At 29.6% G+C, this 25108-nt stretch overlaps 1 protein-coding gene across 1 annotated transcript in view; it reads right to left on the bottom strand.

Annotated features, from left to right (window-relative positions):
• Positions 1-25108, bottom strand: part of LOC129913467 (cGMP-specific 3',5'-cyclic phosphodiesterase) — a 184674-nt gene that overhangs the window by 75343 nt on the left and 84223 nt on the right. The window contains exon 3 of the mRNA XM_055992160.1: positions 1116-1374. Within this exon, the coding sequence (XP_055848135.1) occupies positions 1116-1374 (259 nt within the window). The remainder of the gene's footprint in view (positions 1-1115; positions 1375-25108) is intronic.

Here is a 25108-nt window from a genome sequence, read left to right as displayed (position 1 = left end):
TTCCAATTAGTATACATATTTTATTTGAAAGAAAGTCATGATATGCATTTCAAAAAATATTTGCGACACTTAAATAAAAAAATTTAGGAAAGTACCAATGAATTACATTAATGAGGTGTATTTTTCTTTCGCATATGCGCTATGCTATAAAAAAAAAAAAAACAGAATTAGCAGAATTTTTTTGTTCAAATATAATGCTGGCAGAATTTTGAAAAGCAGAATTTTAAAAAGCAGAATTTTGAAAAACAGAATTTTCGCTGAAAAAGCAGAATTTTGAAAAGCAGAATTTTGAAGCCAGAATTTTGACCCGATCCCTTTTTAAACGCTACGAAAAATTTATAAAAATAAAAGCCCACCCACAAATACCCCAAAAAATGTAGGTGTTTTTCAGAAATTCGTATTTCGAAACGCAGAAACTTAAAAAAAATCCGTATCAGACCCCTAACTTTGTTTTTTGTTATTATCAAAAAAATGTTCCCTACCTATAAGCCCTAGAAGATTTTTTGTATCTCTAATACTTTATTTTTAATTTTGAATTAAAATTTTTGCCGCACTGCTAAAAATTTCAAGTGGAACGGAAGAAATTGGCTTCACTTTTTCATGGATGCTTTAATCGATTTATAAGACGTTATCACGTCAAAAAGTAAAAACACATGACAACATAAGGTTTTTGATAGGAAGTTTTAAAGTCACAGTCACAATGCGAGGTGCAAACTTCGGATATTTTTTGGATGCTGAATAGGTTTTTTCTGAACAAATTTTTTAATAGCAATAAGAAATAAAATTTTATTTTGTATATTTTGAATGATCTTTTGAGACATTTCGTTGAAACTTAAAGTTTGCAAAATGTTTGTAGTGAGTAGGTATACTTTTTTTTACAAACTTGTCAATATTTAAACTAAATTTCCTCACTTTTACAATTGTTAGAGATTTATTAATTTACTTCCGACAGCCAATTCTTATAGGTCGTTTGTCCCTTCCGATTGAACTTTAATTTGTCAAAAAATCAGATTGAATCAAATACCCAACACATTACTTTACTCTTTCCTCAAAACAACTTGCTACAATACGAAAAGAAACACAATTGAAAATACAAAATAAAAAAAAAAACTCACCTGTAGTTTGTGTGACATCGAATAACTTCGCCACCAAATATCGATTGTTTGGCCCTCCTTTGGCCAGAAACAATGATCCCCGGTCGGCGTGTGTGAGTAAACCAACATTGACCAGAATCTTATGGCAAAGGATATCAATATCCAATTCATTGGCCACATCACGAATCAATTCCATAAACAGTTCACCTTCATCCAGATCCATTAGATGCCGTCGGCTATCGATGATAGATCCAACAACCGACGAGGACGACCGGCATTTCTACGAGAGAAAGAAAAAAAAAAGGAAACAAAATAAAAAAATATTAAATCCACATATCCAACAATGTACATAAATTGGTAACAAAAAAAAAAAAGAAATTCACTTTTGAAGTAGATTTCAATTTATTTCATACAAAAGAATGAAAGGAAGAATAAAGCAAAAGCAACCACTCTCATACAAACAAATATATATTCGATTTATGATGAAGAAAGTAATAAAAAATTAATTCACCTACACTCAGAATAAATCTTATGATTATTTTCCATTTTCATATGTGAGCCATTATTATCTGGGAGGAGGTATTCCGTACTTTTATCGTTTGCACTTAATACTTTCGAAAGGAGTATTGGTTACCCTTTTTTTTTTTTTATTTCTCCATAATAATTGTAAGTGTCCATAAAACTTCCGTATAGATATTTAACTGGAATGATTGTTTTGCCAGATAGATCAAGAATTTATTGTAAAATAGCTTCCTATACATATTATTTTAAGAACTTCCTAGTGCAGTGTTTTAAATAAAGAAGAAATATATTTTTTTATTTTATTTTTTGAAATCCTTTTCGGAATTCAAATAAAAAGATTAGAATTCCAAGAAGGTTTAAGGATGCTTAACCCAAATTGACCTCAATAAAATTGTTATATTTGGGAATCTTGTAGTTTCAAATTCCAAAAATCATTGTTGGGTATTGGCTAGAGGAATTTTTAAAATATTTTTTAGAAATGGAGCAAGAACTTGTACCATGATTCCGCTCATATAAATTTTCCTGTATCTATAAAAAAAAATCTTTTTGAGATTCAATATAAGAGCTTTTTTATGCGAATACCTCAAATAGAAAACACCATCGTAGTGTTAGTATTTGACGCAAAATTTTACAAGTCTAGATTCGGTTCACGTTCCCCAATTTGTTGTTTGTTTTTTTTTTTGTTTTGACGTGATAACGTCTTATAAATCGATGAACCATGGCAGCCACCACAAAAAAGTGACGCCATTTTCTAAAGTTACACTCTCGCACTTTCGCAATGCGGCAAAAAATTTCATTTTAAAATTAAAAATAAACTATCTAATAGTCATCTCCTATAGCTTATTTGAAAGATAACAACCTACAGCTTAAACAGGGGTAAAACGGAAAGATGAAATTTGGGCTAAAATCTAAACGCGAAGTTGTAGAGAATTGTTTTTTTTGCTATAGATAGATGAGATTAATATAAAAATAACTGCATTTAAGAAAAAATTCTAAAAAATTTTGAAACTAAGCTATAACGTTTTGTTTGAACGTTGTACACGTGTTGGGGCTATTACAAAATGATGATTTTGGGTAAAGGAAATTTTTTTGACAATTCTAAAGATGCCAGGTGAAAGATGAGGGAAAAAAAATTAGGCGTCTGATACGGATTTTTTTCCAACACTCTGCGTTTCGAAATATGAATTTTTGAAAAACACCTTGTTTTTTAGGGGTATTTTTGGGTAATTTTTGATTTTTAGTTTTTTTTTGGAGCGTTCAAAAAATCTCAAACTTATAGGACATGTAGGTCTTTATGCATACATGTGCAAGAACTTGAAATCGTTTAGTGAGTTTTGACTGAATAACGGAAGAAACAAGTTTTTAAAAAACACGTTTTTTGACCGTTTTTAACCGATTTTCATCGTTTTTTATTTTTATCTTTTTTTCTTTTATAGATACAGGAATAAAGTATATGGAGTAATGATAGACCATGACTACGACTATATGTGTGCGAAGTTTTAATCATTTTTGTAAACGCAATTTAGATATAACGGTAAAATAAAATTTTAGAATTCAACAGGTTATAACTTTTGACCAAGAGCAGAGCATCTTGATAGAATTACGGTAGATTAACTACAAGCTACACAATGTTAAATCAAGAAACTTGCGAAAAACCTCAAAACACCAGTATCGATCTGTTGCCCCCCGAACAGCTATAATGTGACAAGTACCGTAATCTCACTCTGGAAATTCGACATGGTTGACTTTAAAAAATTCTTACTTCTCTTGTAGGCATCTTTGAAATGAGATTGATACGGCATATGAAAGGTGAAATAATAAGCTTTCACATGAACGAAAGTCTAAAAAGCTTATATAATTAAATTTAAGTACATTTTTTTCAGTGGTGATTTAACTCGAGGTAGACTTTAACTTTGACTGGAAATTTGGCCCTTAGACACCGATAACTAAAGAATCGAAAAAATATTTAAAAACGCTTAGGTACCTTCCTACTTTTTCTCTTCAAATGCAATATTTAAAAATGTTGTAAGAACCATAACAAAGGTCAAAGGCATGCATTGACAAAACAGGGGTAATAAGAACCGTCAGTGGGCCTGGAAGCAATAATTTGCACAAGAATTGGAAGCTAACACCATTCATCCACTCACCCAAAATGGTCATGCACAGATTCTGCATACATACAATGGATTTTCGAAGACCTTTCACGACCTTTCCTAGTGGGAATCGAAGAGAATCGAACATTTCTTTTTGTAATATGGAGGTCGCGGTCGGGATCGTTGTAGGCTTCTTTTGCGAAAGTCTTAAAATAGCCAGTTCATACAGACTTCGTTATTACAGCAGTGTCTTCTAAGCTAATATTCTGGCAGTAAATAATGCGAATAAGGAAATCTCAATAAGGACATCCCTGAAAGGACATAGTCTTCTTCCTTGACAGCCAAGCGGCAATTAAAGCTATATCTGTTATAGAACTAAGATTGAAGCTTGTTCAATCTGTCACGAAGAGATTCAGGTTCTTGGTACACAGCTTAACATTAGACCCTGCTGGATCAATGGACACACCGGTGTTCTAAGTAATGAAAGTGCAGATAAGCTGAAAAGAATGGGATCACAACTTAATATTAATGAAGCTGACCTGACAGTTGTGATAACACCATTTAATGGAAAGATAGTTCAGAAAGGTTATAGCGATGAAAAGACGCACATTTTTACTCATTTGAATCTTTCTCATTACGCACCCATTTTCCGTACCTTCCTAGAGTTGTTTTGTTTTTGGAGTTTTCTGGTTTTTGTACCGTTTTTTACATTAAAATCTAAAACAGTTTTAATTAGCTTTTAATCTCCTAGAGTGAAATTCTGAAAAACGAAAAAACTTTTTCTGAATGTCACACATTTTGCTTCGTTTAACAAACAAATGATTATTTTCGTCTCGATTTTTATAGTATTTGGATCTTGTTTACGGTGCAAGAATTGGATAACTCCAGTACAAAACCAAAAAACACTTCTAAGAAAATGCGTATTTCTACCTTTGACTCGCCTTACAGTGTTGCCAGAATATTGTAAAGGCAATGAGCCAAATTTAAAAATCTATAGGAGCCCTAACAACACTGTCAGCGAATAATGACTTATATAAACCAAAAACGAAGCGGTATTTTTGTCATTTGTCATCAAAAATTGGAGTAATCTGGCTCTTGCCCGTTTCTTATCATTATAAAACTAAATTAAAACTACTTTATCTCATCCCTTTTCTGTAACTTCCGGCGTTCCACAAGGGAGTCATTTAGGTCCAATGCTGTTCCTTATTTTTATAAATGACCTTCCTGATGTCCTTACTAACTCAACGTGTCTTATGTTTGCGGACGATTTAAAATTTTTTAGACGTGTAAAAAATTTAACAGACTGTACGCTTCTCCAAAATGATGTTAAAAATCTTATCAACTGGTGCAATATAAACCAATTAGCCCTAAACATATCCAAATGTCAATGTTTTTCCTTTACTCGTCGTTTGTTACCTATCGTTTACGATTACAATATGCATAATCATGTCCTTGAAAGAGTTTCTATTAAAAAAGACCTTGGAGTAATTTTTGATTACAAGCTAAACTTTGTACATCACACAGAATTCATGGTGAACAAAGCCAACTCTATGTTGGGTTTTATTTTTCGTAATTCGTTTGGTCTTAGGGACCCATACACTCTAAAAGCCCTTTATGTTTCGTATGTTAGATCGGTCCTGGAATATTGCTGCGTAGTGTGGAATCCTCATTACAATGTTCATATTACAAGGATAGAAAATGTCCAAAAAAAATTTACAAGATTTGTAGTACACAAACTAGGCTGGAACATTGAAATGCCTTCGTATAACGTTAGATGTCAGCTTATTGGTATACAGACATTAGAAAACCGCCGTAAGATGTTTGCTATAAATTTTGTCAGTGATATTTTATCATATCATATTGATTGTCCCTATTTGTTATCGCTGATAGATCTTTACGCTCCTTCTAGAGAACTAAGAATTCGAATCTTATTCCGCGAAAACGTTCATAGAGTAAATTATGCGTTTAATGAACCTATGACTCGCAGTGTTAGGGAGATTAATAATGTGTCAAATAATATAGATTTTAATTTCCATTTGAGTAGAAACTCATTCAAAAATATGTTAAATTTGTATTTTTTAACTAATTAAATAATGTAAATATATAATTTTATTTTTTTGTGTAGCTTTAATTTTATAATGATTCTATGTATAATTTAAAAATTTCGTTAGTCTATTTGAGATTGTAAACTCTAATTGATATTAAATAAATAAATAAATAAATATATTTAAGAATGTCTATAGTAGACTGATTCAAACATTTTTTTTTTTTTTGTTCAAATCATTATCGAAAATATTTTGGAAATGACAAAAAAAAAATACTGTAAAAGTTTCAGCCCTTAATGTTAACATTTAGTACCGCCGCATCGCAAATTTCTATTTCCCTTACGATTTGTATGGGAAAGATTGTGTATTTGTGTTTAGAATTTTTTATCTTTTTAATGGTTCATCAAAAAAGCTAGATTTAATCATTTTCTTGTATATAATTGCTCTACAAAATTGCATTAATAAAATTAAAAAAAAAAAAACGGAGGCGAAAAATTAATTTAAATAATTTTTAGTTGAAAAAATGAATAATTCGAATTTATTGAAGAAATCTAATATGATATTATAAAGGGTTTGAGGTTTATATAAAAGGATCTGTGAAACTAAAACGCAACATAGAATACAAATATTCAAAAAATCGGAAAAAATGAGAAAAAATTACATTTTATATTTTAAAGTTGAATAACTTCGAAACGCGGGGGTAAATAAAAAAAATTAATAAGAGCTTTTTTGTAGAGCATTTAAGGGTCAGTGTGGTGTTAAGGGTTGCATTTATAAAAGAAAAAGATTTTGTCAAGCCTTTTGGATGAACCATTAAAAAGGTAAAAAATTCTAAACACAAAAACACAATCTTTCAAATACAAATCGTAAGGGAAATAGAAACTTGCGCTGCGGTGGTACTAAATCTTAACATTTAGGGCTGAAACTTTGACAGTATATTTTTTCGTCATTTCCAACAATATTTTCGGTAGTGCTTTGACCAAAAAAAATTTTTTTTTTTTGAATCAGTCTAGTCTGTTTTTTCTACAGCTCAGTAGCCACTCATTTTTGGATTTCATTCGAAAAATAAAATTAAAACAAATAGTGTATTGTGTCGTGTAATTTGTTTTAATTTAATGAATAAAACAAAAAATTGAGTAGCTACTAGAAAAAAATTTTTTTTTCCATTTTGGTTTTTATTTTTTGTGAAAAACTCAATTCTTTGAAAATTAGTCCTTGCTGCACATAAATTATCAATTTTATAAAAATATTTTACAGAACAATATTTTTATTTTTAAACAGGTCTAGTTTTAATATTCTTATAATCCGTCCTTAAAGAAAAATTATTTTAACTTTTAATATTTATTTACATTTAAAATGACTGTTAAACTACTTGTTTGCAGTTTCTATGTTCTTAGTTAGTTGTTTCAAGAGTTATAAGCTTATTCCATAATAGCTATACATTGAAAATAAAATATCAAGCCTCTTTCCTTCAGCATGGTTTTATAAAAATCAAAACTGTCAACATCATTCATAAGTAATAATTCTAATCTTGAAGGTGAAATAATTACCAAGAAAAAAATATGAAAAATATAGAAGCTTTCATGTCATTGTTTATGTTTCATAATGGACAAAAAGATGCAAAAATCAATCTTCAATCATTTACTTACCCTACTTAAAGGCAAAATTACAATTAATCGGTTTTATGTTGTATTCATAAGATTGTGTTTTCATAAATGAGTCTCAGTTTCCCGTCTATTGCGTTTTTTTTTTAAACAAAAATTTAAAAAAAAGCCGAAGTTAATAAAACCAAACTATTCAAACACTTAAAGCGTCGTAAAAATCCAAAACACTCATTAATATTTTTTTTTTTTTGTATTCTAAGCTTGCGGAAGGTATTTCACTTTTTGTTTTTCTACTTCATAAGAATAAACTCAATAAACGATTAAGCATCTTAAAACAAATTAAGCGAACACACTCAAAATTATACGCGTCGTGTCGTAAAGCTACCACTAACTACTATACTTGAAGTTTATAAAAACATTAACACTTTATGCGGCGCGTACATTTGCCATTAATTTCTGGATAGGGAAGTTTTTGTGTTGTCGTAAAGCCTTTTAGGGAAAGTACTCGTAGAGGTATAAGAAATTTAATTATGCTTTACTTGTTGACAAAAAAATTATATTGAATTGAATCTTTATTTTAACGACATGGGAGGTAAGAAACTTTTTATATGTTTTTTTTTTTTTTTTTTTTGGGAAGTTTGTAAGGGGTAATAAGAATGTTGTGATAAGTTCGACGTTTCAACGAGAACTGTTCAATTGATTTATCAATGTCATTGAGTTGTGGCTTAAAGAATAGAAAAATAAATAAATAGAAAATTAATTTTCTAGTTAATACAGATATTTGATGCACATCAGAATTTCCGACTTTTCCATCTTATTGTCGGGCCTCTGCTATTGTAAACATTTGAAAAGATTAAGCTTTGACGCCCATTCGATACCGGTCGATATTTTTTTGAGGAATGGTGTAGGGTAAGCGGGGGTAAATTTGACACCGGGGCACATTTGACTTTGCGTTTTTCGGTATGATCGTGCCCTTAATAAAGAATAGTTTGGATGAAAAAAGATGCTTAGTTTGATTTAAAGAAACTTTGTGAAATTTCGCAGTATTTCGTTAACTTTTCGCGGAGGTACCACGTGTTTTCGTGTTTTCTGTATTTCTGATCTAATTTTTTAACACCGGTAGCGATTTCTGAACCTAATAAAAAAGTTTTTTTAAAGGTGAATCAATATTTTGATAGCACTATGCTTAAAGTTTAGTAAATTAAAATCAGTTTTGTAAAAAAATAGTATTAGTCATTAAAAAAAAAAAAAAAACAGAAAAACACTTATGAGGCTCCTTCGGGGCACCTTTGACTTTTGCAATGGGGGCACAGTTTTACGTTGATTTTGGGAAATTATTTATTAAATAAATTATTAAAAAATAAATCGACATCGATTAATTTTGATTAAGATTTAAATGGAGGGATTTTTTGAAATATTTTATGGTTTTTTTGTTTTTTCTTCTTCTTTTTAGAAAATGAATTTTTTGATTTATTTTTTCCGTTATAATTGTTTAGTAGACTGTTTAAAACCAAAGTATATTTTTTTTTCTAATCAAACAATAGACGAGCAAGATCCGCCCCGGTCCCAGGGAACTTTTGACAAAATGACTTTTTTTAGAAAATATTATTTTTTTAAATGTTGAAATATTTTAAAACAAAAAATTTACTGTTAGTATAATCTTGAATTGTCAATAAATCAAATACAAAACAAAATATTGGAATAAATTAACAGTTTTCGAAAATACAGACCTTTAAACACTGAATGTCAAATGTACCCCCTTCTCCCCTAAGCTTCGTTTTATGAATGACACGAGCTTTGATAAATTTTACTGTTAAATTACAGTTTTAAAACTGAATGAATAATTTTCTCTTAGTAAGAAGGAAAATAGTGAAAATAGTTGATTAGTGGTGCAATCCGTCTACGTCTACCACTATGACAATGTTTCCTCATTTCATTCCGTATTTGTTTATATTTTTGGTTTTTTTTCTGGTTTTCTAGTGCTTTTGTAAGATGTTATTTTGAGCTGTTTAAGGTTAAGGCCGTGTGTGAATTGCGTTAAATAGTAAACACACCGTGTAAAATTTTTGATACTATTGAGGTGAACAAAAAATTTCCTTTTTTCTGCCATGAAACTCCTTTTAGTAAAAAAAAAAAAACTAAACGAAACCATCTGCAAAAAAAATTAACTCAAATTTAACCAGGTCCCAGAGCCCAATAAATTTTTAACAGCTTAAAATTTTTTATTCAACTCAATAGTGTCAAAAATTTTACACGGTGTGTTTACTATTTAACGCAATTCACACATAGTCTACTTTAATTGGAGTGATCTTTAAGTGACTGAGGAATCGATGATGATGAGAAGAACTGATTCATAGTTCAAAAAGATTGGAACCTGAAACTGTTGAGCATTAACATTTCAAAGTTCTGGAAATGAATGAACGACATCAAATACAGCCGATGTCGAATGTCCCGCGATATTCATGAAATGGTAACGGAGTTACGAATACCAGAGTTATGCGCGACAAAGTTACGAGCGTCAAAGCTACGCAAAACCGAAGTTACGAAAAAATGATGTTATTATAACCAAAGTTATGAAAGACCGAAGTTATGAAAAACCATAGTTATGAACACCAAAGCTATAAAACGATGTTTTAGGGCTGGCAGCCATTGAGAAGAACGATATACTGCAGGATCGTACCAAAAAGCTTGAGCGTATAGGTTGAGTCAAGGCAAAAAAAAAATTGTAAGGGACGGGGGTGTCTATTCCCCTCCGTTTAGCCGGGAGTGGGGATTTTCTAAAAAAATGACTTAATTAAAAAAAAAAAATATTCAAAATCAACTGTTACACCATTAATATCGTACTGTCCTTTTTTGTAAAGCCAAAGACTTGTTCTTGTATCTTGTTTTTAAATAAATCTGTTATATGAAACAGTTTTTGAAAAATTAATTTTCAAAAAAAAATATATGGCTTTTTTGAAAAAAAGTAGTTTTAGTTTTTTTTTAATTTATCGAAAACGACAAAACGTTTTTGGATCCAGTTTTCAGTTTTCGTTTGAAAACAAATAAGAATATTAAATTATATAATTTAAATTTGCACTTAATTACATAAAATTTTGAAAGATATAAGTTCGAAATTTATTCAAAATTTTGATTTTGAAAACTAATTTTTCAAAAACTAGTCAATCAAACAGCTATATTTAAAAACATGTTGAAAGATATAGTTTTTAGCTTTACAAAAACGTACAGTACGTTACTTTTGGTGTAACCTTTGATTTTAAATAATTTTTTATCCAAATTAAGTCATTTTTTTAGAAAATCCCCCCTCCCGGCTAAACGGAGGGGGATAGACACCCCCGTCCCATACAATTTTTTTCTTTCCTTGACTCAACCTATACGCTCTAGCTTTTTGGAACGTTCCTGCCGTATATCGTTCATCTTAATGGTTGCCAACCCTAAAACATCGTTTCATAGCTTTGGAGTTCATAACTCTAGTTTTTCATAACTTCGTTTTTTCGTAACCTCGGTCTTTCATAACTTCGGTCTTTCATAACTTCGGTTTTTCGTAACTTCGGTTTGCGTAACTTTGACGCTCGTAACTCTGTCGCGCATAGCTCTGGTATTCATAACTTCGTCGGTTTCCCTTTTTATAGTAATACAGATTTCGTGTGAATTATAAAAATAAAATATAAAATAATTGTAAAAAAAAAATCGGTTTTACTTCTGCTAACTTCTGCTAACGCTACTTGATGTTCATTGATTCTAGTTCGGATTGGTTTTTTAGGCACTCTCTGAGTCCAAAGATTGCATCGTGTTACTATACACTCTGGGTTCGTTTATTTGATACACTTGAAATTTTGTTAGTGATGTAGGTCGGTTGTTTGGATGACGAGGACGACGAGTGGTTATATTTAGTCGTCGCGTCGGTCGGGAGATTAGGTGAACGTTACACCTCGTTACCATCTCCACCGATGAGTTGGAATGTAATATGACAGATGTAATATGATGAGTAATTTAACTCGCCTATCGGTAAAAATAAAGATGACTTATTGTTGAAGAATATATTCTATAGTTTAATACCTGTTTAGTGAAACCTCACCCTTAAAGGATGTATGTTTTCCAGCTTTGTAGCTTTTTCTACGTTCACCCTCCTTGCACAAAGAATTGCGGGCTAATAAACAACTCTTGGGTATTTCTACACAAAAATGATGAAGTTTGGTACACTGAAGTATGTTAGTATGGAAAATAAAAATTTTGACAAGAATTTTCATTTTATAAAACAATACATACCTAAAGTAGAAATTTAGCTTTGATTGATATCAAAAGAGGTTCGATCTCGGTTTTGGGTACAACTTTTAATATTTATGATTTTGAAAACAAAATTCAATCTGACACGAAATTGTCCAAATCGGTAAAACACACTTTAATCGCTATTATTATATATTTATTTCTTGGATCATTTTTTTAAATTAGCAACAACTTAGACAAAATTCCTATCAGTTTTTATTTTATTTCTTAATACCTTTTTCTTAATATTTAACCTTCAATAAAAACTTTTTTTTCAATCCTCATTCTATATCTTAATTCATAAGCTGAAGAAACTATTCTTTCAGATTTATTTTTTCGTCTCTCTTCGGTTCCTCCATGACTATATTTTTTGAGAATACCAAAGAATTTATGTCCTCCCAAATAATATCCGGTGGAAATTTCAATATCCCCAAATATTACATCCAAATCAAAGGATCTATTTTTCCCAACACCTGTATATAAAATATATACTCTTTGTAATATCTCAAAAATCCAAGACAAATTGAATAATCATTTCAAATGCTTGACAAAAATAATCATCTCCTAGCACGAAACACATATAGAAATTCCTAAGAAAAAAAGGTACAAGCATACCACCAGAAACCATAGTCATCCAGAGTTGTTGTTCTGCTATTATCTGATGAATGTTTGTTTGCCACAATAATGCCAATCAATTACCCCAGGAAATATCTTATCTGTGTGGCCGCAATCTTAACCATTGTTATCGTGTTCACAATGCCCCGACAATACGGGAAGTCATTTCCTTCAGAAATTTCAACCACTTTGCCATTTCCTTTTTTTCAAAATAAAAAAAAGGAAAAAAGAAAATAAAGGCAATCAGACTAATTTATTCGACCACATCATGAAAAAAAGGATACCTTCTTTCGGTGTAATAATATCTTCAGACGAACAAAATTATTTTCCAAAAAAAATTCTCCAAGGGTGTAAATTTTGATAATAACTACTATGCGAAGGTATGTGAGGAAAATAGTGTTTTTGTTGTCATCATCTCGATTACACCTAAAGTCTGCTCTGGAAAAAAAAACTCCCCTTGGGCTTGACTCAACTCGCCGTTGTCGACAAACTAATGAACACTTCTCTTCCATTTTGAATATAAATACAAAGGTACAACCTTTGCACAAAAATGCCCTGTCAATTTGCGCAACCATTAAACGTCCAACCTCGAGCATTAAATGTGCGGCTTTTGCTGGAGGAGTCATGTTGTTTTTTTTGTTATTATTTTTTTATATCCGCTATTGGACGACCATCACCCTTAACGGTGGGGGGGGGGGTTGGAGGTGATGTTATTAAATGTAAACTAACACGAGTCAAAGTTTATTCGATTTGGGCACGCATCTTCGTGTTGTGTCGTTCACTTTTAATTGATATCTGTCGTGGTTAGGAGTCTTATTATTTTTGTTTTTTTTTTTTTTTTGTTAGGATATTTTACCGACAACATTTTTATAAACACCTTCGTCCGTATTCTTCCTGTAAACTGTTGGAAGCTTAAAGCTGGATATAATTAGATACAGTCATGAAGCTATAAATAGAAGACACTATACTTACAAACTTACTGTGCTTCAGGTAAAATATTTGTGTCTTCCTTTTACGATTAAGGAAGATTGGTGTCAAATTCTATTAGCCCTTGTGGCATGTTTTTTTTTTATCAAATTAAAGCAATATATTAATAATTGAAACACCAGCAGGGTTATTGACGATTAAGGTCAATCAAAAGGTTGGCATATCTTTAAAGTAGAAAGCCGTTATTTCAAAAAAAAAATTTAATTTTGAAAATATTTTATTTTTCTATTATACATATATCTAAAATTTAAACGATACCTATTTATCAATTAAATGATTAAATAAAGTCAAAAAAATTTGGTTTTTAGTACAGGTAAAAAAGGCATTTAAAAAAAAATTGTTACACTCATAAAACTTGGCTAAACGTTTGCTTTTGGGATAAAAACCAAGGACAAAAAAGTCTATAAAAAAAAGTTGGGTGAAAGGGTGTTTTTTCGCGGACAAGAGGGAGGGGGTGAAGTTCAAAAATATACTGAAAAAATTTGTTAGTCGAATATCATCATATGACACATGTTTTCAAGGTATTTTTTGATGCTGAGAAAAGTTATTGTCGATTAAAAACAAGGTTGCTTGTTTTTTGGCTTCAACAAGTAAAATATAACCGAAACCCATGAGAAAAACATGCTACACTGATAAGATTCGGGGTGAAGGTTTTAGGCAAAGCAGGAAGAAGGGATTCATAAAGTTCTTAAAATTATTTTTGGTAATAGGATGTTTTTGATGGGTTAAGTTGTGTGTGAAAAAGGTATCATAACAGCTGACTTTAATTTTATTAATTTTTAGAACTTGTTGTAAAAGTTTTGGTTGGTATAAGAATTAAGAATCTATAAAGTAAAAGGGTGTTTTTTTCAAGAAATGAAGAAATTCGGAATTAGTACTATAAAAACTGGGAACAAATTGTTACACCAATGAAAATTGTTAAAAATGTTTCATTTATAACAGAAACCAATACCAACAAAAAATTCTTTCCTATTCCTTCTAACTACTGCCGTGCAGTTGCATTTAAAAGACCTTAGGTCTTACAGGCATATAGTTAAAATTATTATTATTATATTAACCAAGAACCCAAAAAGTCTATACAAATATTTTAGGTTAAAGGGTGTTTTTTTGGGAAAATAGGGAAAATAGGGAAAATCCGCGATAAGTCCAATAAAATCAATGGTATAAAAGGTACCCTCACGAAATTCAATAAATGTTAAGATGAAATCCATGTGATTAAACAATCATATAGGATATCATAAGAAAGTTGATCGAATGCCTTAGAGTAGTCTGTATAAACCAGGGTTGTAGAAAATCATTTTATTTTTATTGCACTTGCTTTCCATTACAAAGTTTCAAAAAAGTATTTGTTGCAAATAAAAAAAAAAACATTTGTTGCAACGTAAAAATATTTGCATTAAACAAAAAATTCGATGACATTGAAATTTGCATTGAAAATAAAAATTTTTTTTGCAAATAAAAATATTTTGCATTGAAAAAAAAATTTTTTGTTGCAAAAAAAAAAGTTTTGCATTGAAAAAAATGTCTTACAATTTTGGCTATCTGACCATACATAAACTTTTTCAATTACAGTGGAGTCGAATTTCCCTCTAACTCCAACTTTTTCACCATTTTTAATGGAAACATTTAAAGCAAAAAAATTAACTTATTCTCTATAACTCGAACCAAATTTCATGTTCAACTTCGACAAAGTTCGACTTAGAAGGATAAATTAAAGTCAAATTTGTAAGAAATTCGACTAGCATCAAAAATATATTTAATGCACACTTTTGCATTGATTTTTTTTATCAATGCAGAATTTTTTTTTTTATTTGTACTAAATTTTTAATTTTTTTTTGCAATGCAAAATACATTAATTTGTTAAAATTTTTTTATTTTCAATGCATTTCATTTTTTTTTTCATTTGCAAAAAATTTTTTTTTTCTTATACCTACATTAACATACATTAAACATTATAGTTAATGAATTTATATAATGCAATTATTAAAAAAAATTAAATAAAAAAAAGACAAAATAAGAAAGAGAGATTATTTAACATAAAAAAAAATTAATAATAGTCAAGTGACTTATATCAATCACTTTAGCAACAAAGGAATTAAATAATAACACCTAATTTTTCCAATGTAACTATAAAAACTTTTCCATCATTGTAAGGTATAGCATTTTGTCAAACTAAAAACTTAATTTCATGAGAGCTTATCTTTAAACCTTTTAATTAAATTGAACTTTTTATAGGTATTACAACTTTGGAAAATTTAAATTTCCGAAATCCTGCTTGATCTCTTAATGAGTTGTATATCATTTTTACCAAAAACACTTTAATTTGAAATTTTCAATAAAATATTAATGAATCGCAAAGACCTTTATGAAGATTACAATAAATCATTGAAATAAATTGCTAGCAAGTTATACCTATATAAAATTTAATAGAAAATCAAGACATCAAAAGGGGTTTTATTTCATGGCTTAACTTTCACAATTAATTAGAAGATTAGAGTTGTAGGTAGTTAAGGATGCTCTCTCTCTCTCAGTATAATTGATATAATTTCAAAAGTTCCTTGATTAAAAAAGTTTTTTTTTTTTTTTGATAAAATCCAATTGCTCAGCCATGAAATTTAGAAATGGTGCTGCGCGATTTCAAATCAGGTCAACTAAAAGTTTCTGGGATTAAATGAAAGTCTTTTTTAGATTTTATTTCTTTTTTTTTTATAATTTAAAAAATCCCTTCAACCAAAATTTTCCCAAGCATAAATTTATAGAATATTAGTTAATTTCAAACTAGAAGTCAACTCGAGTGAATAAAAATGTCTCGATCTAACTATAAAACACAATTTGGTCATGGAAAAAGAAATTGTTTATTTATTTAATTAAAATATGGTTAGTTGGTTTCTCGTATTTTTTGATAAACATCCATATAAGAGTAAGAGGTACAGATACAAAAAGCTGTTCAAAGAGAAAATTTGAATGAGAATTCAAAGTCGTTGATAAATTGAATTTTCCTTTGACTTTTAGGTATAAGCAAGGATATTCATTTAAATGTTGGTTAATACTTTGGATACAAAAGGATAAAAGCAAAAACATTCTATTTTTAGCTTAAGGACATTTTGGGAGAAAAGGAAATTAAAAGTTCGAAGAGACTTTGACAGGTTCGGGGAGAAATTTGTGTTTTTTTTTTTTTTGAAAAACCATTGAAATTGAATTATCTGTGTGGGATTCTGTCGCTTTATTCAGGTATTTAAAAAAAATCATTTTAAGGAGAACAAAAACTAATTAATTAAACCAATTTCAAAACTTTGTTTTATTCTTAGTTTTTAAATATGATAGGCTTCGAAAAACTCTGGAAAAAGATTTATTTGAGCCAAATAAAAAATTCAAAAGCTTTTAAGAAAAACACCTTTTCTTAAGAGATTCCAAAAATTGGAAATTAAAACAGAGAAGGGCTTCATATATGGAAACTTTACATACCCTATAACCAGCGGGCAACTTAAACGCTTCTAACAGTGCCTCATTTGTCTCGTTATGATAAGTAGCTTGGAAGCTATGAGGGAACATACAAAACCACATGCATTCAAACCGTTTAAATACATTATCTTATTTTTCGCAACGCCTGACTCAGATAAAAAAAAGAAAATACTGGATTTTGATCATGTATTTATAAACCATATATAAACATTTATAATGCTGAAAATTATTTTTTTAAACTACATTAGAATGAAATAATTCTTAAACTTTAAATTTAATTTTTAAATTTTATCATCGAGAATTTTCCATTCAGTAATATTGTGTAATGAATTAAATTTATTAAACCTGAACATTTAATTCAAGCATAATTTTAAAAACCTTGCAAAATATTAAAATAAAAAACGCAATAAATTCTTATATCGAAATATTCCTTGCAGCATTTCTAGGAAAAACACAATTTCACTCTGTATATCTTTGCTGATATTCTGAAATAAAAATAAATAGCTATGGAAAAGTAAGATAGCAGAGTGCAGGTTACCTGTATCTATAACACGGATATGATACGAACCCTAAATACCTGCACAGGTGCAGTTGACAAGAAAAAAAAAATATATATAACAGAATTTTACAGAACAAAATTGTAACGTAAAGTGTTGCAGTTATACAGTTAAGTTAAAAAATAAAATGAAAGAAACATTGTACGTATACAATTTCAGCTTGACTATATTTTATGTAGCGCATACTCTCATAAATGTTTCTTGCACTTGCACACAACAACAACCATATAAATGCTGTTGTTAAATTTTTAAAGCCAATTGCGTGCATATAAGCTTTATCCATTTGCATGGACACAGGGTGCTTTGGAGAAATTTTTTTAAAAAAGCATTGGTTTTTTTTTTTGGAGTTTATTCAATGCAAATTAATTAGCATAAACTCAAGTTTTTCTTCAAAGCAGCTTAAACAATGTGTGTCAATATTTTCCATACTTTCTTTTATTTTTTTGATCAAAAAGACTGTTCGATCGGAAGAAATGTCTGTATCGTTTGTTAAACTTGTGCGGTCACTGTGGCGTATGAGTAACATTTTTTTTTTTTCTAAAAATAAAATGACATTTTGTTAAAGTAAAATCAAAGATACTTATATTCTGTAAAACCACAACGACCCCCTAATAAAAGTCACGGATAAAATCAAGTGTTTTTGTAAAATCAGAGAATGCTACCTATCAATAACACTGTGCAAGTTTTTTGAAAAAAGTTTTTGAGGCAGGTGCGCGATTAACTGTTTCGCCCTATTTCGGACCCGAGAAATCGATTGGCGTCAGTAGTTTTTCGATTTATCGGTACGACTTCGAACAAAATTTTTTTAAAAGTTTTTTCAATTATTTTGAGAATTTTTCACTGTTTTTAGTCATTTTTCAACCAAAAACAATATTTATATTGCTAATTATTCTGCTCAAACGTTATTTGCTACCAGTTGAAAGACATTATAAACAATTTTGAACAATTTATTTGAAAGTTTAGTGATTTTTTTTGAAACATTTTTTAAAAAAATCGGAATTTTTGTGAAGTATCGAGTATATCGATACTTCACAAAACTATCGATAGTTTCAATACTTCCAAATTATTTTACCACAGGGCTACCGATATTATCGATAGTTTTTTCTTAAAACTATCGATACAATCGATAATGGAAACTATCGATATCTACCAAACACTATGTTAATTCGTTGTTTACATCCAATGTCAAACGAAAACTAAACTTGTAGTTTAAATTGTGTTTATTTAATTTCAAAGCTATTTTTTGTTTTTAATAAGAAATTGTACGAGTGGTTTTAATACTTTTTGCATTTGCATTGCATTTCATTATAATGAATTCCTTGGTAATATATCCCCATCTCGGTGTACGTGAATTCTATTATAAAATTATAAATTTCACACAAAACTCATGACTAACCACTGTTAAATCAATGGTTTGTCTAAAATAAATAATACATTGTGGTGCAATGGTAAGGTCGATAAACTATGTCGCCAGAGGTGGGGGTTCGATTTCCAGCCTCCACCAATTAAAATAAAAAAAAAGCCTCCAAGCCTATCGTTGCCATGAAAAAGTGCACCTGTGCTTCGCCATTTGGACCTCGGCGTAAATAATAGATCCCTTCTATTTTTGCAAATTAATTACATGCATAAAAGATGGTTGAGAGTAAAAAAAATTACTAGGCTTTGCCTTAAAAAATACTTTTCTCAGGACTAAGTACGTTTTTTAAACAAAATCCCCCAAGTCCGGATTTAGGGCCAAAAACGGTTTTTCAGCTTTTGTGAAAATGTTAGATACTTTTATGTTTGACTGATTTTAATTAAAAAAATTGTTCGATTGAAAATAAATATAGTTTTCAAATAATAATTTAAACTTACATGTTCTAGTTCCAAATGGAGAAAATATAAAAAAGAAACACTATTTTTTAAATTTTTGAGTTAATGAGGTCTAGGTTTAAAACTTTAACCACATTTAGAGTGCAGAGGCCTAAAAGTGTTATATTTAACTAAATTCGGTTCACAATTGACGGAGAATGGTCTAAAAAACAGTTTTTTTTTTCTTAAATATCTACCAATTCCAATATCAATTTTATTTTTATCTTCTTTTATTAAGAAAATAGCTTTTTAACCTTTTTGTTAATTTGTTTATCCAACTCCAATTTCAATTTTCTAAAAATTCTGCATATAAGTTTTTTTCTTGAAGTGGTACTCTCATTTTCTTACTTAAAACAGCTAAATTTTTTTCATAGTTAAGCTTTTAGAGGATAAAACAATTTGTCTTAAACATTTTCTTTTTTTTTGATGTCTTAAGATTAAATTTATGTTCCAAACAATGGTTAAGTGTTTAAACTTAGCATTTAGCATGAAAATTAAATTTAAAAATGAAGAATTGAAATAACTATATGAAAAGTTCTATCACTGCCCCACTGCTTGCAAAATAATCTGGTTTTTAGTGATTTTTTTATGCTCTAAAAGATGTTTTTAAGGACAAGGTTTTGGAACCCAGTCACAGTTATTTTTAACCACCTCATAGCATATATAAAAATAACATAAAATTTGTTAAAAAATAATTAAAACTGATTTAAATAATAACTTTTAGGTTTGTCTTGACATACAAACACAGTACCTATGTCATTTATTTTACTGCATAACAGAGAATTTTTATATAAAAAAATTGAAAAGTGATAGATGTTTCTTAGTATCTTTTTTCATAAAAAAAATTATTAAAATAACTAGCAGAATAAGTTTAAAATAAATTCTTTTTTCGGTTTTCGAAAAATTGATTTTTCAAAAACAAAAAGATTTTTTTTTGTAAATCCAAAAATTATTTTTCTATCAAATGTCTGTCTGCAAATTTTTGTTAAAATAAGTTGTTTACGAGAAAGTATCAGACATCAAAAAGTCATCAATATGAGTAAAAAGCAATTTCAAATTTACAAATATTTACATCTGGTGTATCTACTAAATTTAAATAATTTATTCTTGGCCAAAAAAAGCTCAGTTGTGCATTTAACTTGACATGAAATTAAACAAAAACAAAAATAAAAAACAATTTCTAAATCGATTTACTTCTAGTCTTATTACAAACACCCTTTTCCCTTACATTTCTTTCAATTTAATATCAAACAACAAACACACATACACAGCACACATATCGCGTTTGTATGCAGAACAATATATACGAACCGAAGGACACTCAAGAAATAAATTTTAATTTGACTTTCCAATAAAAAGGACAACCAAACAGGCTCTGTGCTGGATTATTCATTTATACGAAAACTACTATTTCCTATGAATGTTTTAAAAGAAGAATGAGAATGAGTGTGAGAAAAGTGAATACGAGTGGAGTAACAAAAGTACACAACATGCATGCATGTTAGAACTTAGAATAGGTACCTAGGACTCGTCGTGTCGTTTCAGACCCATATGTGTAATGTATTGTACACAATATACACTAACACTTAATGGAAATGTCGTCGTTGGTTACCATTAGGTTTCTTTCTCTCTATTCAATTGAATCTTTTCAAAGAGCCTTAATTTAACGTAATAATATGCTTTCTAGCTTTTTTTTTCTGGTTTTATGGGACCGACTTAGTCTCGTATAAAAATTTATTATTCATACTAAGAATGACTTTTGGGTTGGTAAGTATGTGTTACAGTATAAAGCTTTGTGAGAAATAAGGGAATTGTAGAATTGAATGTAAACTTGTTGTATTTGTTTTAAGACAATTTTTGTCCAAAAATTAAAAACAAGCTTTTTTCAAAGTTATGTATTTCATCTGTGACATCATAACTCCAAAATAACCTGTCACAATTTGAGAAATGAAGTATCGTTGGAAGCGTCTTATTTGTCCGCTAGTTATTGGCTATGTTACGTTGCATAAAATCAATAGTGGCGCCCTCTAGAGGCAAAATACATAAGAACAAATTTGAATGTGCGACTGCTCTGTAAATACTTTATGACGCTGATGCTAGATTTTAAGGCAATTTTTTTAATGAGTTCCATTTGCAATTTAGCCTTAAACTTTGTTCAAATACGAATCAAAGGAAATTCTTCAGAAATTCATTGAGGCTTTGTGCATATCCTCATAATTCTTTAGTATCAAACCTAACAGGCATTATTATACCCGCAATATGCATAGAGTAGATGTTTTAAATTTGATAACGAAGAAAAAAATAACAAAAATAATAAAAAATTATTAAAATTATTTTTATTTTAAGTGGAGTGATTGAATATAATTCAATATAAGTTCAAGTGACCTCAACTCCAAAAATGTATAAAGCGTTTCGCGTTGGAGTTGAGGTCACTTGAACTTATATTGTTTTAAATTTGTTTTTGATTAACGTAGTCATTATTTTGTTCTTCTCAAAAGAAAAAGAGAATATACTCTCAAATTTCTGCTCAAAGTTTTCTACGAACAATATATCCTTGGATATTTGATTACAAATTCACATGAAAAACTATCCTAGCTCCAAAGACACACAAATTGTTAGCGCAATTTTGAATGAACACATCACATAGCACAAAAGCGTGTATGTGGGTATTTTTTGCAGAGGGAGAATTTGACGACGAGTATAAGCTTGTTCTACAAGCAAATATGTGCAGGCAAAGGTGGCGGCAATGATGACGTCAGTGGTGTAGAGTCGGAAACGGCCGGAAACACACAAATTATCTTCACATGCCAATTCACTATGCGCTAGTGTCACATGCTCTCATAATTAACACGATATTTCCGGATGCAAAGACAAAAGATACCAGCCATATCTGATGAAATGCAACCCCATCCCACTAAATTCTAAGGGAAACTAATTTTGTGGTAAAATTCTTTGAATTCCATGATTCACGGTAATTTTGAAACAACATGAATTTGAAAAGCCAACATAGCGAATAATTTGAACAAAAGACGAAGAAAATTGCCGTGCATCAGCTATTTCTAAGAAATTGCCTATAAAGATATATTGCATTAAATTGAGATAAGAGTTTGTAATGAGATTACTTAGTTGCTTGCAACTCCATATACTGTAGTTTTTAATAAAGGATTTGCTTATAGTTGGATGGTTAAATATTTTGGAAGCGTAACATTTAACTTAAACTAAGCCTCGCCTTAGAATTGTTTTGTTACATACGCCATAGGCACTTTTTCGAGAAAACACATTTAAAGGTTAGGTTTGCATAATTCGTACCGTATCGATTTTTTGTTTTTTTTTAACTTCAAGTTAGTTTTGTTAAGAGTTTACTTACTTACTTACTTAGGGTGATCAGCGCCGTAAGGCGGCTACAATCCGCTGTGGATTTGGGCCTCAACCAACAAGCTTCGCCAGCCAGCTCTATCCTTAGCTCGCTGCTTCCAGTTGCGCACGCCAAGTTGATTGAGGTCCCCTTCCACTTGGTTGCGCCACCTCAGACGAGGTCTTCCTCTACTGCGCCGTCCCTCTGGGTTGGAGTCGAAAACTTTCCGGGCCGGAGCATTGTTGTCCATGCGCTCCACGTGAACTAGCCATCTCAGGCGCTGCACCTTCACTCTCTTGGCTAGGTTAGCGTCCTTGTACAACCCGTAAAGCTCGTTGTTGTAGAGTTGTTGTTAAGAGTTTACCTCCGTATTTTCGAAGTGTTTTGCCAAACCATGAACACGCTGCTACTAATTAATGTAAACTTTTACTTTGTTTTGTACATGTTTCCACGTCCTATAGGAAAAGAACTATAGGGCAGGTTTAGGATTCGTAAGAGACTATATTGGTACTTGCAATTCTGTCTGTCTAAATCTGCAGAATTTCTAAAAAGCTTTCCAAGAAACCTTTTACATTAACATTAGTAGTGGAGTAACTAAAGCAAATTATTAGGGAACCCGGCCGTACCAATTTTTTTGCATAAATTTTTGAATTACTTAAATGGTACCAAAAGATTCTCTAGGTAATTAAAGGGAAAAATATATGGCAGTAAGGGACAATCTTCCATAGTTTAAGCGATAAATGAAGTTTTCTCACAAACTAACTTCAAACACAAACACATTTTTTAAAAGGTAGAAGCTCAATCCTTAATTTAAATCCATTTATTTAAAAAAAATTTTTGGCCATAGAGGAAAAGTTTACAGTTTTGAACCAAATATAAAAATTACTTCAATTTCATTGGATTTTTTTTGATAAAAACTGAATTTTTGTATCGAAACAAATGATTTTCTCTAACAGTTTGACAAATAAGACCTTCAAACTTAGTTAATAAGTTAATTTTTTTTTTCAAAAACTTCTACTAAAAAAGATTCTTCGAAAATGGAATACTTTTTAATTTTTTTCATAAACTGTAATACATTCACCCCTGTGCTGATTTTCATTTAGGTACGAAATTGATTTTCTCATAGATTGTAAAATGGTTTACCAAATTCGAAAAGAAATTAAAACGTCAAAAAACAAATCCATATTAGTTATTTTAGAACAGAAGAATTCGCAGGAATTAAACACGAATTGAAATGTGAAAGACTACATTTTTAAAAACGCAAGTATTGCTTTCGTAAACGAAAATCAGAACAGGGGTGATTATTGATACGAATTCAAATAAAAAATTAATATGGCCAAACAAATTTAAAAAAAATGTAGGTACGAAAAAGTTTTGAAAACGAAATGTTAAAATTTTTGCAATAAATTTTTTTTTCAAGATTCTGAGTTTGACGACCAGTTTTTTAAAAACGCTGCATTTAATTAACTTAATTTTAATTTTATAAAAAGTAATAAGTTCATAGCTTTTTTAAATTGTATGTTTAAATATTGTAGTTGTTGCCGTTGTTTTCAAATAATTTTTTTTTGTGTTTGAAGTCAATTTCTGAGAAAATTGTCCCGCACTCCCATAAAGTATATGGGATGCATTTAATCAAATCTTTTCGCACCAATTATCATTAATGAAATTTAAGCAAAACTTTTGAAAACAATAGCGGAAATTTTTAACATATAGAAGTTAAAGTATTTTTTCGAAAAGTTTTTTAAACTTGTTACGCCTAAAGGCTAACACGCCGTTATTTATAAAATATTCTGAAAACGAAGTAGATGGCTGATCCAGAATTTTAATTTTAATTTCTTTAATTATTTTATTTTTTTTTTAATTATTTAATTTATTGTAATTTGTATAGCAAAATTTTTAAAATCATAAAAAAGATTTTATCTTAAGTTTTTGTTATAAATATAGAGATATATATAATTTCTCTTAAGGTTTTCGTGTAAAAGACAGTACATACAATTTTCTTTGTACAACAAATTTACAACATTATATATTTGTATTAAGATTATATCCAATGGAGAAGTGCCTCAGTTATTCAAAAATTAACAGTGGCTCAAACATTTCAATGAAATCCATGGAAGTAAATATAATAAAAGAACATGAGAAATACCAAGTCACATAATATAATTTAAAGGACAACCACAACAAAACTTGTACTATTTTATCCTCAGCAATCTTTTTTTTTTCAAAATGAAATTTTATCATAACAATATTTGAATATTTTTCCAGAAATAAGAGATGCAATTTTTAAACTCCTCCCCAAGCATAGTAAAATGGAAAAAGTTACAGTATGTACATTCTAGTTATTAATTTTCCATCACTTTCCATCAAACTGACTACAATAAAAAAAAAAAATGCTTCTTGCAACCACTTTTTGCACTCAGCTAAGAAGAAAAAAAAATATTGAATATTGCATTTTATTCTTCTGCATCATCATGCAGAAAGTAGAAAACATTTTCAATAGAAATGACAGATCAAAGTATATTTATTATTAAAATAGCAGACAAACTCTTGTTGGTTTCTTCTAAGAGTATTTCATTTTTCCTCGAATTCAAATCGAGCGAATTTCTAATAAATAAATAATATTTCCTTGCAATTTTTGTCTGCACTTTTATTTTTCC

The sequence above is a fragment of the Episyrphus balteatus genome, chromosome 3 (assembly GCF_945859705.1).
Source record: "Episyrphus balteatus chromosome 3, idEpiBalt1.1, whole genome shotgun sequence".
Taxonomy (NCBI): Eukaryota; Metazoa; Arthropoda; class Insecta; order Diptera; family Syrphidae; genus Episyrphus; species Episyrphus balteatus.
This window is presented reverse-complemented; position numbering and strand designations above follow the sequence as displayed.